Below are 17,748 nucleotides of genomic sequence, written 5' to 3'. Positions count from 1 at the left end.
TGCTTTTATGCTTTTTCTGAATTTTTCAGCCAATGTTTAGGACTTTTTCTTCCTATTTAGAGTTGTTTCTTTCTAGAGACTTACTGCCCTTATGTCGTTTTACCTTTACGGAGATGTGGGAAGTGGTTCTACAATTTTTTAAACCTAGCTAATTATTAGGATATCTTATTCTCTTCATATATTACCATCAAATTTGTTTCTGGTCTTCTATTGGCTCTGAAACGAGTGTCGACCTATTTTAGTGGGTCTATTGTGTGTTAATTGGTTGTTGGATTAAACTAGGGTTGTTAAGTTGCTAGTCTAAGCCCAATGGAATTACTTAAAAGAAGTACATACCATTTCTAGAATTTTCCCTAGAAATGTTGATGCTTCTAGTATGGTAACCATTGTAAAACTTAATGAAATCAACCATGATTTTTTAACCATTGTTGACCCAGACGATCAGACCGTTCAGCCCGGGAATCGTCTAGGCAACCGCTTCCATTTTACTCCAAACTTAATCCTTAGCCAAAAATCGTTGAATTGGTCAATAACCCATTGACCCGAGCAGTTGAATCGTTGGCCCATTTAACCCATTCAACGGTTTTGGCCTTTTCTTTAATTTTTGTTGTCAAAATGGGTCATATGTTTGAACCGGACAGTCGAACCATCAACCTGAAAACCAGTGACTAGAACAATCTAGATTCTGAGTCATTTTTTGAAACATTGGAACCAACTTCCTAGAATGGTCCCAATCTACCAAGCTTACCATTGTGGGAGGTGAAGTCAAAATCTAATGACCCCAAGTTTCCTAAGTGGGAATAGGAAAATTCATTGGTTATATCATGGCTGGTTTGTTCAATGTGGTTACATATTACTTGCAATTACATGTTTCTCTCTACTACTAAGGACATTTGGAATTGTGTTATTGCCACTAGACCTGTTCATGGGCCGGTTGGGCCGGGCTCAGGCTGGGCTTTGACTCTTTATTAACAGAAAAATGTTAGGCCCGAAGCCCGACCTAATAAAAGAAACTCAAATTTTTCCCTATTCAAATGGACATTTTCTATTTTAATTTAGATGTTTTCCCCCCTATTTAAATGAACAATGGGCCTACAAGTGAATCAACAACATTCTCAAATCAAAAAATTTATTCAAATGGACATCACATAGGGTTTTTACTTGGGTTTAACTATAGGTCGGGTCGGGCCGGGCTATTTTGGCAAAGCCTGAGCCTGGCTCGAATTTTATGCGGGCCGGGCTTTTTGGCCCGAGGTTAAGCCTGCGGGCCAAAAAGCCTGTTCAAGCCCATCTAGGGGTCAGGCCGGGCCGGCCCGTCGGGCCACCCGGCCCATGAACAGGTCTAGTTGCCACATACTCCAATGTTAGGAATACAACCTAAGTCTACCAACTTTGAAAGAAAGCCTAAATACGTGTCAGGGGGAGAGGACTGTGGTTATATACCTTTCTTCCTTACAGTCTCTTTGGGAAGAGATGGACCATCTAGAGGCCTTGGAATGGAAGCATCTTGAAGATGGTGAATAATATCAATAATATGTTGAGAAGAACTGAGTATTTTATTTCTTATCAGGCTTGAATATTGAGTATGATTTTACTCAACAACACATTTTGAGTGTAAATATTGTTTCCCTTGACAATGCATGCTCCTTGGTACAAGGAGAGGATTGTAGAAGGGTTACCATGATGAAAACTTCTATAGTTGATCATTTGTGCTTATAAATCCTCCAAACCCAAGCTAAGTGTAAATAGATAGGGTAATAATGAGAAAATTGATGAGGTGGTATGTGAATAATCTAAGAAGCCCAAACATATTAATGACCAGTATTGGAACTTTAATCCACATCTGAAGCCTAAGAAGTTTAAGGGAAAGTTTAATCCACCCAAGAATAAGTTTCCCTAAAGTGAAGGGAAAGTTTGTCATCTGAAGAAATCCCTTTATGAACTCAAACATCCTCCTAGAACTTGGTTTAATACATTCAAGAAGGTTGTTCTTAAAATTGAATTCACTCAATCACAAGTAGATCAATCTCTCTTTATAAGAAGAGTTAATGGCCAAGTGACTCTGATGATAGTATATGTTGATGACATTATTGTCATCGAAGATGATAACTCTAGAATAGTCCAATTAAAGTCATTTCTTGCTTTTAAATTTGATATCAAGATCTTGGGAGTCTTAAATATTTTCTTGGAATTAAAGTGGCAAGGTCAAAGGAAAAGTTCTCCATTTCATAGAGGAAATATGTATTTGGCATCCTTCATTTGGTTGGCATGCAAACTAGTTGAAACTCTTATTGACCCCAATCATAAATTAAATGTTGATGAAGACACTCTTCCAAACAAGGGTGTCTATTAGAGACTTGTTGGTCGGCTTCTCTACTTATACTTGACCAAACCTAATATTCTATGTCATAAGTGTGGTAAGTGAATATATGCATAATCCCAGAACTTCATGTATGCTGACAGTTAACAAGATCCTTGTCTACTTAAGGGGGTGCCCAAGCAAAGGAATGTTGTACTCCAACCATGGGCGTATCAAGGTTAAGGCCTATATTGATGCTAATTGGGTAGGTTCTATAGATGATAAGAGATCCACCTTTGGTTATTGTGTATTGGTGGAGGTAATGTTGTGTCTTGGAGAAATAAAAAGCAATTAGTTATAGCTCGATCTAGCGCAAAAGCAGAATATAGGGCTATGGCTCACGGTATATCAAAATTACTTTGGCTAAAGACCTTTTTATTGATATTGGGAATCCAAGATAAACTTTTAATGAAATTATACTGTGATAACTAAGCTACAATAAACATTGCATTAATCCAGTGCAACATGATCGCACAAAACACATTGAGGTTGATAGACACTTTATTAGAGAAAGGGTAACTAGTAGAGAAAAAATGTGTCTTTTGTCAAGTCAGAATATCAACATTGTATTAATCCTAGGCAAACTAGGCATGATAGATATTTATGCTCAACTTGAGGAAGAGTGCTGAGATTATGCATTATGGGCAAGGATACTTATGTCTTTTTACTTTATTTGTATTTGGGCACCCATTCAAGGGCATAAGTGTAATTTTTTCTTGCTAATTAAAAGGAGTTTGGCTTTGGGTGTGAACATTAACACACCCTATTTCCCACGAAATCTTTCTCTCTTTTCCTTCCTCTTCGTTCTCTCTTGTTTCTTCTTATATTCTCATTCCAACTCAAGCAAAGACATTTCTTTCTTGTATATTCCCCGACCCTAACCCACCAAATCTCTAATTTTTTTTCACAATTTCCTAACTCATTCTATGTTTTTTTTTTTTTTTTTCTTTCCCTGGCTTCCACAGAAAATTCCTAATCAATTTCTCTAACTTTTGCTTATTCATGGAATTTTGAAAACAAACAGAAAATAGATCCGCAGATTGGATAGATCAAATGAGTGATTCTTCCCCCAAGTACAAATAGCTTTTCTTCTAACAAGCCAATCTCTTAGTAAACCTTTCAACAATCAGATTACAGAAATTACTCCCCCTTGAATCTTCCCCCAAGGAAGCCCCAAGTAGTTATCCCCCCTGGATTTCCTGAAGTTATGATATAGTCTGATTCGATGTTGGCGGTGAATGCACTTTATGGATCTGTAGTGAATGTCCCGTGGCAATGTATTGAATTGGAGGATTGTATTTTGTCTCTCAATTAGAGAGGCTAAATCTTTCAGGGGGGTAACTGTTGGTCTGATATTCCACTCCTGTTTCTTTTGAACTATATGTGCAATATTTCAGATTGTTAGTTATTCTCTCACAAAAAAAGTCCCATCATCCTTCATTGAAACCCATCCACTAGTTACTGCTGGACTCCCTTCCTCTGTCCCTCTCCAATTGCAGCAGTCAGCCCCCGGCTCCCTTGGGGAGACCAAGCTATGATTGTTATCACTCAATAGAAGGGCAGCTTAAACACCCAGAAACCATGACCTGAGAATCTTGGTCCTTTCATCAAATCAATCGTACTCGAGTATACCGGCATCATCCAAGTAGCAACTTCTGCCAAGTTCCAAGGTCATGGAATCAAGTAATCGACGCGATCAAAGTTGGGGATAAGCTGCAATACCATCCACCTAAAAATGTCCGAGGCAACGCATTAAATACCTGTCCTAAGCCTCATGGAAAATAAACTTGTCTTCTGAATACCTGTCCCAAGTCTCGTGCCTCAAACATGGTCTCCAGTTTGAGACTCGGCACAGATTTAGTATTTACCCATGCATTAGTATAAAAAGCAGTAACGGGTAAATACAAGAAAGAAATCACAAGAGAATTAAACCAAGAGAGATGGGGAGCAGTCGAAGTTTTGAAAGAGATCCTGCTGTTCCCCAAGGACCCCCCCCCCCTCCACACACACACACATACAGGATAATTTCATAAATACAACTAGCGATGGTCAGCAGTCTTTGCTTGTTGCTGGATCTGCTGAAGAAGAGTTGCAGCCAGTTGCAAAGTTGCCTGGAGACGTTTCTGTGGATCAGTATCAATCTCTTCTTGAACGCCACTATTCTGCAATGGTGGATTACCCAAGGATTCAGGAACATTGCATGTCTGGTGTAGCAACTGCCCTTGACCAAACTGTGAAATTGAAGTGTTGGAAGAAGATGCATGATTCTGTGAAGTGGACACCTGTGATGATCGGAATGTATGTTCAGTCTGATTTACTAGGTTTGTCTGTTTAAAATCTTCTCCTGGTGAAAAAGAGGGTTCACTCCCTGATGGTTGTTTTTGTCCAAGAAGAGACGCCAAGTGAGCAAGATGTTCGGGTTGTAGTGATGGAACTGGTAATGGCAGAGACACCTGAGATTTGCTTTCCTGTTGAGTGAATGTACTGCTGCCAGATAAAGGAATACTTGAAATTCCAGGTGCATAATGACTCGACCTTGTTTCTTGCACAACCCTAGGTTTTGAGGAATGATATTCCTGGGTGACAGAAGAATCAGCAGGATGGATGGAAGTATTATTGGGTAAATGAGAAAGTACATTTCCAGTAGCAGGTTTTGAGTTTCGCAAATCTTGGGTAGACCAGTTAGATGGAAACATAGGGTTCCTAATCTGAAGCAGTTGCTCGTACCTATTCTCATTACTCTCACTAAGAACATCAGGTAGTTTCTCAACTGAATGAACTGGCCCGGAAGATGAAGCTAAAGACGATCCAGGCATATCCCCCAAATAAGGAAGATCTTCAACACCAGCTTTCCTCAATCTAGGGTAAGTTACAGATTGGATAGGTTCCGAGGAAGCATTGAAATAGGCTTGACTTTGACCATGGGTAGAGGACCTGATCTCAGGTGAAACTGACCTTGGGTATAGCATATCCTCGTGAAAGGTTGGAAGCTTGGAATCTATTGCTTCAAGTGGATGATGGAAGGACCTGAAATTAGAACTGGGGTGCTGGAATCTTAAGATGACACCAGAGATGCTCATTTTCCCTGGCACTTTCAGCACCTTTTCAGAAAAATCAGATGGTGGTACAAGAAACAAGGTGGTCTTCTCGCCCAATTTAGCAACTGCTACTCGCTGCTTTTCCCCCAAATAATGCATGAATTCATTGTACAGTGCAATGTCAGAGTCAGCTTCTGGAACAAAGAAGACCACCCATGTACTAGCAGCTTGACGGAAATGCTTTGCAAGCATATCAAGACCTGTCCTTGCTGTGCAGTTTAAAAACTCAGGCCTACAACAAAAGCTTATGGTCAAAAAGTGGCATGAAGAGAGAATCTGTCATTTCAGTTCATCAACTTTGATCAGTGAAAAGAAGTGCTTCATGCATGCAGGCAGGCGGACCATACTCATTCACACCTCTAAATTATTTGTTGAGATCTGGACAAACCATATGTGGACATAAAATAAATTAAACCCAAATTACAGCCATAGCAAGAAAGTGGAAGCATAATTTTGCTACCAGATATGGCATAGTTGGGAGAAACAATACTAGAAGATTCATGGCCAACAAAATATATAGCTAACAGAAAGTGTTTAGAGCATGTTAGACCTCCTCGAACTTCTTCCTTGTGCGATAAATTTCTTCCTTATGCTAATTAGAACATAAATCCATACATAATACACTACTTAAACGATTTTACTTACAACATCATGTCAAGGACTTTTCCCACTGGAAAGCAGCGAGCACGACAGACTGGAGTTCCCCCCTTTGCTATTGTCCCTTCCCATTTCCACTCTTCAGTAAATGGAGACTGATGTAAATCAGAATTAAATTTTTGCCATTTAACAGGATTAGGGAAAGAACCAGAAGGTCCTGAACCTGCATCAGAACCATTATAAGAGGCATTCAAATGGTCACTTCTTTCCCCATGAGGACGCATTGAGTTCATTGAGCGATCAGGGATATGTTTGTAACCAAAAGTACCAAGTTCAAAGTTTTTATCATAGGCCTCACGTTCAGGAAAGTCTGAGAATGCCCTTGGCAAACAAAGTGGCTTATCTTGTTCTATATCAGAGAAAGGATACTCTGGAAGCTCTTTATCCAGAGGAAACGACCCTGTCTTTAGTTTCTTTGCTTCTGGGAAGAGGCAAGCATCTTCTGGGAAGTCCCAGCGGCCTTCATAAAGTCGACTTTTTTGAGGAAGTCTTTCTGGAGAAAAATCACGTCTATGAGCAATCCTGTCTCTTGCAGGACTACTTCTGCGTCGTCCATATATCTCTTCTGGCACTCCTAGATCAGACCCTGTTCTTTGCACCCTCATCTGCTCACAGGGACTTCCACCAGAATGAAAGGAACCATTCCTACCAAAGCCAATGAAACTGGAATCTCCAGACTCTGAATTAGACATGAAACAAGAAGATACTTTTTGTGCATCTCCTGTTGAACTACCAAAGTTCCTATCTTGAGGATAATTCTCAATGGATCGCCCAGAATGACCACTTGATCTGAAACGAGGAGAGGAAGGAGCATTTATTGAGTTCCTCCCATGCTCAGGCTGACCAATGTCACTCTTTGCAAAGCATATGTTTACACGGGGATTATTAAATAGTTTCCCCTGAAGAGCTTCTTTTGCCCTGCAAGCTGCTGCTAAACTCCTAAATTGCACAAATGCATAGCTACGACCCGGAAATGCAGTAATCTTTTCAATCTCACCAAATGGCAAAAAGGCTTTTCGTAGAACCATTTCATCCACATTCAAGAAAGCTGGAAACCCTATCCACAACACCTCACTTGGTTCTGCATTCTTATCCCCCATTCTAGACTTGTCAGGATAAAATGGTTCAGGACTATGACGACGTGTTCTTGAATCCCTCTGAAAAAGTGGAGTTCCACATTCAGCAGAGCGCTGGTCATCTCGCCGTTGCAGGTTGTCTTCATGTAATGATGTTAATGGTCTTTCCTGTAATTTAAAAGCTCTTGAAATAAGAGAAAATTATGCTTATACAGGGCGGGAAAGTAATATTTTGGTGTACTAAGCAATTTAATTAAATAATAATTCAATAAAGTGTACACCCTTTCAATTTGCCTAAAGGCCACAAGCTATTCAAACTGTCAATGTTTGAATTGATCATCCCACATGAAAAGTGTAGCAAAACTATGAACAAATGCGAGACAGAGGTTGACAGGATAAAAAGAGGGTATATAACATGGCAAGAAACAAGAATATATGCTAACATGCTTCAATTAGACTTGTAGAACTACAAATTATCAAAGAGGGGTAAGGGAGGAAAGACAAAAAACCAAGTTGCTGAAACTTCAATCATGATTTTTATCTACCAAAATAACCAAGTGAAAACTGAACTGCATATGCAATTAATACAGATAATACATTCCCAGTGCTTTGTGGAGAATAAAGCAGTATAAGATAAAGAACAAATTGTTGCTATCAGAAAGGAATCTAAGTGAACAACATGGAAAACAATTATAGCTGCTATATGAAAGGAGTGAAAGACAACTAAGATGGTTGTGCAATGCACCAGGGAAGACCAATGATAATATGAGTTTGTTTAGCTAGAAACGATAGCAACAATTATAGTTGCTATCAGAAAGGAGTGAAAGACAACTAAGATGGTTGTGCAATGCACCAGTAGAGAATGATATTATGGAAATTGATGAGTCTAAAAAGAGCAGAGGGAAGACCAATGATAATATGAATTTGTTTAGCTAGAAAAGATATGATCCCCATTGTGGATACCAGGCACCCATTTTTTTGCGAGGGTAGTGGCAAAGCCAGTGGGCATCACTGAGTGGTGACTCTATAGTAATTATCGTTGACATGAGTTGATTGTTATTAAGTGAATTACAATTAGCTTATGGTTTATTTTCTTCCACTATTTGCAGGGTGGGGGGACTCTAGTCCACCACCACAAACCATGAATACAAGCCACACTAGCCAAAAATAATGCATAGGTATGTCATCAACATACTAAAAAGAAATAATAAACAATAATAAACATCATAACATTTAACCAAGTATCCATTGTTTTTACTAACTGAACATTATTGGTTATCAAAAGCAAGAGGAAGGGAAACAACCGGATATCCATTAGAATAAGAACCAAGAACACACATCATAAGAAAATAGAATCAGTTTAACCAAAAAAAAAATCCAAGAATATCATCACCATAATCATAAAAACATTGTCCCAACTATATGGGGTCAGCTACATGAATCCTGTTTCACCATTCAGTTCTAATCAGTGTCATGTCCATTGTTGAACTGTGTGCTCGCTCAAGTCATTTCTTACTACTTCATGTCCTCTACAGTTTTCCCTAGCTCTTCTAGACCCTTCAACTTGCAACATATAAACTACTAAGTTCTTACGGGTGTTGTAGATGATCATCTCAGCATGTGAGCAAACAATCTTAGTCTACTTCCTCCCATTTTATCACACCTATTGGAGCTACTCATAGGTTCCTTTAAATGGCTTCGTTTCTAACCCTGCCCTTTCTAGTTTCTCCACTTTTTTTATGAATAACTTAACTTTATCAAAAGAATGAAATAATCGTAATGTTTACAATGAAAACCTGTAAAGGTTGTCAAAGCCCCTTGCCCTACCCTTTATGCTATTCTCTATCCCTCCAATCAGTACAAATTCCCCAAAACATCAGATCCCTATTAACACCCTACCTTGCCAATGCATCAAAAAAGATATTGGCTGTCTAAACACCCATTTACAGACTATTAACTCTATCACTCCCCAGTTCCTAAATTTCCTTCCATCTCAACATTTGTGAGATGTCCCAAACACCAAAAAAAAATCCCAAGATACCCAACAATAATAGCTCAGGAGGCCAAAATCAATAAAGTTCACTGCTGTCCACTCCACCCCTAGCTAATCAGTCTGCCAGTTAGCTGAACACCCTCTAATAGGTACTATAAGCCCACCAAATAAATAGCTCCAAGCAGAAATGAGCCATGTTAAACCTGCCTGGATCCAAACCCCTCCTACCAATGGACCCAAACCCTCCAAACAAATCTGTAGAACATGACAATGTTTCACCTAAATGCTCCACCAAGATTGAGTTGGGATCATATGTTCCAAATACGTACTCAAGACCACAAGGGCCTCCCTAATGTTTGCTAATATACCCACTCCAGAAGGGAGGGATGATGGTCAGTACCCCATAGAATAAGGTGTTGTCATATCAGATGCAAAAGCACAAGCCCATAAATAAGTGTAGCCTATAAAAAAGCTCAAGTAAATTCGCAAACCCTAAGACTGAAATGTCAACATCATTACAAATAATTGTTTTTCTGATAAATAAAAAATTATTAAAATCAAAATTGCAAAATCAGATTATTAGAAATCACCCCAATAATATATGAGAAACAGAATCAAACACAAAAGCAAAACAGAACAACCCAACATACATTACCCATACAGCTATTTGAAAATCACCCACAAAAGACAAAACCACCCCAAACCAAAACAAATTGAAAGATAACATCCCATTTTTTGAGAGCCCTGCTGAAAGCTTATGCAAATCATCAAAGACGGCATGGTTTTCAAGGTGCCAAGGCGAGGCTAGGCGACTGGGGGGCGCCCTGTCGCCTAGTCGCCTAGGCGATGGATTTTTTTATGTTAAAAACATAGATCCTAGGGTAGTTCCCTAGGTACCATAACCATATTTTTTAATAATTATTCATGATTTTCATAAAAAAAGTATAAATTTCATATTAAAGTATAGAAAATCAACATATTCATGAGAAGAAAAGGAAGAAGGAAAATAAAGTTCAAAAAATATAGGGGCTGAACCCTTATTTTTGTTATAGGAAAAGAACAAAATAAAAAGTATTTGTTATAGTAGTAGTAGTAGTAGGAAGAGGAAAATGTGCTGATTAGATAAAATTTTAAGTTCTTCCTAACTTATTGGTTCAGGTTTTTAACTCTTTGAGGGTTCAATACAGCATTTAGCAATGTTTGTGTTGATTAAACCCCAATAAATAAGAAAATAATAAAAAGAAATTAGTATATAAACACACAGAATGATTATTTTAGTTTAATAATATCTATTTTATAATTATAATCTCAAAACAGAATGAATAAAAAAGTATTTTATAGTAGGAAGTAGAAAACTGCTTGGCAATTAGGCGAGGCGAGGCAAGCCTCAAAGGGCGCCTTGTCACCTTGACAACTATGAAAGACGGATGTTTTTTTCTACACCCATACATACCAAACAAAGCCTTTAACCTCCCACCACATCCCCTTTACTCCCCCTACTATAACCAATCCTCTTCCATTCACCATCTCCCCAAACTCCAGAGTAAAAAAGTCTTATCATCTTTACCCCTCTTCAACTCCAAAAATATTTTCCTTGCAAATTCTTCCCCACCCAGAAAGGAAAGACCCAAAATTTTACTAATTCAAACCTCTTCTTCTACAACTTCATCCAGATCAATTTTCTTCTCAACTGAACTCATGGTTTAAAATGTACATAAATTTCCTAATATTTCCATGACATATTTCCATTTTCATGGATACTGATGAGGGCGGATTTGGCCCTCTAGTCACATCGTGACACATGGCATCTTGGAACAGTTGGATGACACATGGACACCACCTAAGTGATGATTTGGAGTCCCAAATCGCTGTCCGTCTTCACTCCGGCCTAGCAATTTCAACAACTTAGGCCAGTTAGGAGCACCTCATCTAGGGCCGACCTTTAGCACCTCGTCACTGGCCGATGTGACCTCAACACAAGGATCGACCTCCCTCGAGGGCTTGCCAACCTGGCTGAGGTCCAGGAGGTGACCTACGAGTTGTGCTCGCCGACAAATTCGGTATGCATATCTCGACACTCCCAAGATCCTCAGAAGTTGGCCCATGTACCAAGTGTTCCGGAGGATGGTCAACGTGCATGGCGGTTACCTCCGAGATCTCGGACCGGTTAGGCACGACCTCTTAGAAATCTCGGATGCGGTGCGTGAGGCCCACATCAAACAATGCCTATATAAAGGCACCAACCCTAGTGACACAAGGGAGACACGCGATTAAGTACATTCTAGCTCTCATACTTTCTGATTTTTAACTCGCAATCTACTACAAGAGTACTAAGTTAAGCATCGGAGCGACCTCACCGGGTTAGCCACCCCGGGTCCTCTGACATTGTTTCTTTGCAGGTCTCTTCGAAGAGCTATCCAGCTCGGCACCGAAGCAGCCTCCTAATTCAATCCAGTCAGTTCAGCATCCAAGCCTTTATCTAGCAGAAATATTCTAGCTCGACCTCTGAGTCATCAGACACCAGAAAGTAGTCTGAACAACAGGGTGCTGCCAAAAAACCCTTCATCAGATACCGACACAAAATATTGCTGGAATTGACATATCCCCCAGTGAAAGCTACCATTATTATGTGTAGTAGTAGTGTTATTGTCCACCTTAATAGGCATGATTACCATTTTGAGCTCCAATTATTGATCAAAAAAATGATTACTATTTTGAGCCAACTAAAAGTTCTTTTCAAACATGAAGTTAAGTTCAAGCTTTTATTGTATAATAAATTATTTGGTTTATCTAATAGAACCATTTGCACTTTCCACGAGTTTAAATTTTGCTTTAACTCACACTATCATGTTTTTTTAATGATTTAGAACAAGATAACAATTTAAAAGGGTCTGCCATGCATCTTTTATCATTACATAAAATAGCATTCTATGTTTTAGCATATTTCACAATGTTTCCGCATGTCATAATTCTTACAAATATTTCCATACAACGTTTTTGTTATGTTTCCTATATTTGGATGATCAATATTTCCACCAACACCGACATTTTAACCCATGACTTAACTCACCTGATCCATAATCTGAACACCCTCACTCTCTTGCACCTCCAATCCTTCTTTCTAGTCCAAATCTTTCCCAAACTAGTGTTATGTGGTCCACTAGAATTACTTCCCAGTTATTTCACTCTTCTAACAACCAACTTCATATTACAACAAGGAATTTGCTCCAAGATTAACAGTCATGCACAACTCCAACATTATCCACTTACTCACATCTAACATGTTTAATGGAGCATTCTAAAGATCATAAAGGAGTCCTCAAAGCTGACAATTTCTCCAACCATGCAACTAAAGAGTCAAGAAGATACAATAGTCATGCGCAACTCCAACATTATCCCACTTACTCACATCTAGCATGTTTAATGGAGCATACTAAAGATCATAAAGGAGTCCTCAAAACTGCCAATTTCTCCAACCCTGCAACTTAAGTGCTAAGAAGATAAATTGTGGAAGATAAGAAAAATAGAAAAATCAATTTCCATGTAATAGTGTTTTAAATATAAATTAGGATAGTTATTCAAGTTTTAAATCTAACAGAACTTTGCTCCAAGAAAATCCCACATAATTAGGATATTCAAGTTTTAAATATATATTCATACAACTTTTAATTGACAAGAGCAGTCCGTTGAATTGAAACTCTCATTAGCTAGTTCCATGGACTGTGGCATCTTAAGTTGATAAAAAGCTGACATTGGAACTCCTTTGATTTCTTTGAATAATTCTGCCAATAAAATAATATCTCCAATGGTAGAAGGCTAACACTTGTCAAGACCACCCACTCTAACCTTCCCATCCACTACCTCTCAATTTTTGAGATTCTTGCCAGGATAAGGAACTGAATAGAAAAACTTCAATGAAACTTCCTTTAGGAGGGGGAGAGAGAGAAAGACAGTCACCTTGTTAACTGGAGAAGTGTGTAAGCCGAAAAAGGAAGGTGGGTTGGTGTTGGGGCATATTTAAGAAAGAAATCAGGCTCTCCTTGGTAAACTGTTGTGGAGATTCAAGACGAAGCACAACTTTCTCTGGGCCTTTATTATTTGCAGCAAGTACGGTAGAAGCAATTTGGTTAGGGGCAGCTCTCAGCTGCTCCAGGCTTCTCAGCCTCAAACCCTTGGAAAGGTATTCTTCAGACTTTTGATTCCTTTTCTCCTTTTCTTAGAACCAATCTTGGTAATGGGAACCAAATTAGATTTTGGACTGACCTTTGGTGGGGCCCCAAACCTCTTAGTGAAGCTTTCCCTTCCTTGTTTAGGATTGTTCGTGATAAACAGGTTCTAATGCCTTCCATCATTGCCAAAGGAGAATGTAGGAATTTCCTATAAATTTAATTTCTGTAGAGCTTTAGAAGACTCAAGAAATCTCTGATGTCACCTCATTGATTTCTCTACTTTCAAATGTCTTAATCTCCTCTTCTACCTCAGATAAGCTCATTTGGTGTCTAACACCTAATGGCTCCTTTACCTCTAAATCTTACTTCCACAAATTAATTGCTAACCTTACCTCTCCACCCTTTCTGGACAATAAATCCTACTTTCAAGAAATCTCTGATGTCACCAATTGATTTCTCTACTTTCAAATGTCTTAATCTCCTCTTCTACCTCAGATAAGCTCATTTGGTGTCTAACACCTAATGGCTCCTTTACTTCTAAATCCTACTTCCACAAATTAATTGCTAACCTCACCTCTCCACCCTTTCCGGACAAAAAGATTTGGCTCCCCAAAGTCCCTCTTAGAGAATCCTTCTTTATTTGGGAGGCAGTTTGTGGCAAACTCAACACTTTTGATAATATTCAAAAAGAAACATTGTGGTGGACTTTACATCTCTCCCCATGTATGCTTCTTGTGCTACAACAGTGGGGAATCAATAGGACACCTCCCCAATAAATGTAAAGTTGCTAGGTGCTTTTTTTTTTGATAGATGAAAAGTTAATTCATTAGTCAAAGGATATAGCAGCACAAATAACCCAACATATAGAAGCATGAGGTGCAGCCTCAAAAAACAGAAATTACAACCTCAATAAACAGAAATTATAAAGCAGCCCAAAACAGATGTTCTCTATTAACTCCTTGTTTTACAAGAGAATCAGCCAAAGAATTTGCCAACCTTCGTACTACTGGATTTTGACAGTCATATTCCTTTACACTATCATGTTGTTTTAATAATTTTGAACAAGATAATAATTTTGAGGGTCCATGCATCTTTTATCATTACATAAAATAGCATTCTATGTTTTAGCATATTTCACAATGTTTCCGCATGTCATAATTCTTACAAATATTTCCATACATACGTTTTTGTTATGTTTCCTATATTTGAATGATCAATTATTGATCAAAAAAATATATATTTGAATGATCAACCACCACCGACATTTTAAACCATGGCATAACTCACCTGATCCATAATATGAACACCCTCACTCTCTTGCACCTCCAATCCTCCAAATCTTTCCCAAACTAGTGCTTTGCTGTCCACTAGAATTACTTCTAAGTTCCTTCACTCTTCTAATGACCAACTTCTCATTACTACAAGGAATTTTCCCCAACATACAACAGTCATGCACAACTCCAACATTATCCACTTACTCACATCTGACATGTTTAATGGAGCATTCTAAAGATCATAAAGGAGCCCTTAAAGCTGACAATTTCTCCAACCCTGCAACTAAAGAGTCAAGAAGATAAAATGGAGAAGATACAACAGTCATGCACAACTCCATAGCATGTTTAATGGATCATTCTATAGATAAAGTCACGCACAACTCCAACATTATCCCGCTTATTCACATCTATTCCAATTTGATTTGCAAGTTGAATTCCTTGCATTGCAGCTAATAATTCTGCTCTAGTCGAATCTACTGAACTGGCTGGGCCTGAGAATAAGGCTAAAACATTTCTGTCCTTATCTCTCAGCAACCCACCTATACCTGAAGGGCCAAGGTTACCTTGGTTACTTCCATCAAAGTTCAATTTAACAAAACCTCCAAGGGGCAAACCCAATCTGTAAATAAACCTTCCTTGCAGGAAGAACTCATAGCCACTACAGCCCAATTTCTCCAAAAGTCAGCAAAGGAGAAATAATGAAACAACGTTGTCATTTTCAACCAATGTACCACCCTTGTCAGAATGCAGTCCTTGACTTCTGAGAAGCTTTTTTCCTTCCCCTGAAAGATTATGTTGTTCCTTTACTCCCAAAGAGTCCACAGTGAAGCTGCTCTAATACACTTCCACATCAACTTTCCTCTTTTTTGTAGGCCAAGAAAAGGCTGAGGACTCAAACAATAGAGCTACTTCTGTTGGCAAACTCCACCTGCACTCGAAAAGAGCAGAAAACCAAGTCCAAATAGCTGCAACAAAAGGGCAGGATAAAAATAAGTGAGAACAATCCTCGCCATTAAATTTGCAAAGAAAACACCAGAAGGGAGAAATGCATAAGTGAGGCCTCTTCTTTTGACCTTCCATGAAAAACTTCCCAGCAAAACATGAAATCTTAGGGGGAATTGGCCTAGTCCAAACTTCCTTAACTAGGAAGATTGCCACGGTGAAGCCAAAGTAGCCTATCGTGATATACCAGTATCCCAGCCATTTTCCAAACAGCCACGAATACTACCAATTACCGCATGCCACAGCCTCTCTCTCCCTCTCTCTCTCTCCAATGGTCATTTCCCCAGAAGACCCATATTCTTCTTAACCCAGTCATCCCTTCCCTTTTGTCCTACATACAACCACCCAAGAGACTAAGTGATCCTTTTTGACCTCTCCAGGTTCAAAGGAAGTTCCTCATTAACTTCTCCAACCTCTTAGATTCCCTAGAGGGGTTCTAAAGATAGAAAGAAAGTAAACTGGTGGGCTATCTAGTGTGACCTTAATCAGGGTAACTCTACCTCCCAGGGAAATGTAGTTCTTTTTTCACATCGCCAATCTCTTTCCAAACTTTTCTAGAACTGGATTCCAGAATCGACTTTCCTTGGAGTTTACCCCTAGAGGGGGAGACCTAAATAGGAAAAAGGCCAAGAAGAGGTAAGGCAGTCTAAGCACTTAGCACTCTACAATGTCCCTTATAGCCCAATCTTTAAATTGATGCTTGCCACACAACTCTTGTTCCAGATCACTTTCAAATTGTTCACAATTTCAAACAATTTGATAACCCCTTTTAGATTCTTCACATTCCTTAAATCATCTCCTCCACCAAAAATTACTATGTCATCAGCAAATTGGAAGTGAGTAACTAGCATATTATTCCTACCTATTCTCCGACCCCTAAAGACTCCATCTTCGTCAGCTTTTGAGATTAATCTACTAAACTCATATGCTATAAGGGTGAAAAGGAATGGAGACAAGGGATCACCCTGTCTTAGGCCTCTAAAATCTGGAAAAAAGTCCTTCATTGCACCATTAACTAGCACCAAGTAAATGATAACTTAAGCAGCCAAAGATCACTCAAACCACCCATCTCCAAATCCACAAATCCTAAGTATCTCTAGAAGTAAGGTCCAATCTACCAAATCAAAGGCTTTCTCCAAATCTAGTTTACAAATGAAGCCTTGTCAACCAGATCTCGTATCTTCCACACATTCATTGGTTATTAGAATCTGATCAGATATGTGCCTTCCCAATGCAAAAGCCCCTTGAACTTGACTAATAAGAGTCGGAAGCACTTCTCTAGGCCTTTGATAAAGTACTTTAGCCAATATTTTGTATAAATTGGTCACTAGGATAATCGGCCTAAAGTCTTGGGGTGTCTAGCTTCTAGTTTCTTTGGGATTAGCACAATAAAGGTCACCAAGCTAAATGGCCTAAAGCCTTGTTGCAATTTTTTCTTGACACACTGTCAAGGTGAAGTTACAGTTGGATTCTTCCTAATACTATTGAGGATTTCATTATTCATTGGCAAGGGCTGAATACCAAACTGGACAGGAAGGGAAGATGTTATTGGAAAGCTACTATCCATGCAGTTATGTAGAGTATCTAGGAAGAACAAATCGAAATAGGAGTCTTTGAAGACAGATTTTTTCTTTTTTGGAGATTTTAAGAGGCTGTGTCCAAGCTTTGCTTAATACTTGGATGGTTATCAGCAAGGCTTTTGCTGGATTTAACCAGGGCTCTCTGCAGAGAAATTGGCCAGAATTAATGCTTATAACCCTGATTAATCACCAGCTCCCTCTCATGCTTGACCCTAGACAAAAAGAGATCATGTGATAAACTTTGATGGCAGTTTCAGGAAGGCTCAAGAAGATCCTTCTGAAGCAGGAATTGGGGGCATTCTGTACAGCTTAAATGGGGACCCGCTATCAGTGTTTAGTGGTGCTACCAAGGGAGAAGATGCAGCTGAAGCAGAGGTCTGAGCCCTTCTTGAAGGTCTTAGAATTGCCAAAATGCAGCAGATCAGACTCCTAGCAGTGGAAGATGACTTGAGAAATGCTATAAAGTGGGAAACTGCCCAAGTTACTTTTCACTGGAAGCTATCTCATCCTGCATTTCAAATTCAAGGGATATCTTCCTTT

General features: G+C 39.0%; 1 protein-coding gene across 1 annotated transcript in view; it reads right to left on the bottom strand.

The window, feature by feature from the left end:
- Positions 1 to 4,136: 4,136 nt before the first annotated feature.
- The window catches only part of LOC148874917 (RNA recognition motif (RRM)-containing protein), a 29,507-nt gene continuing 15,895 nt past the window's right edge, over positions 4,137 to 17,748 (bottom strand). The window contains exons 3-4 of the mRNA XM_088963873.1: positions 6,103 to 7,358; positions 4,137 to 5,689 (exon numbers count right to left, since the gene is read on the bottom strand). Coding sequence (XP_088819999.1) covers positions 4,399 to 5,689; positions 6,103 to 7,358 — 2,547 coding nt within the window. The 3' untranslated portion in view covers positions 4,137 to 4,398. The remainder of the gene's footprint in view (positions 5,690 to 6,102; positions 7,359 to 17,748) is intronic.

Source organism: Nelumbo lutea, chromosome 1 (genome assembly GCF_056320005.1).
Source record: "Nelumbo lutea isolate HS-2025 chromosome 1, American lotus-T2T, whole genome shotgun sequence".
In the NCBI taxonomy this organism is placed as follows: Eukaryota; Viridiplantae; Streptophyta; class Magnoliopsida; order Proteales; family Nelumbonaceae; genus Nelumbo; species Nelumbo lutea.
Note: the sequence above shows the minus strand (reverse complement) of the source record. Positions and strands in the feature narration are given on the sequence as shown.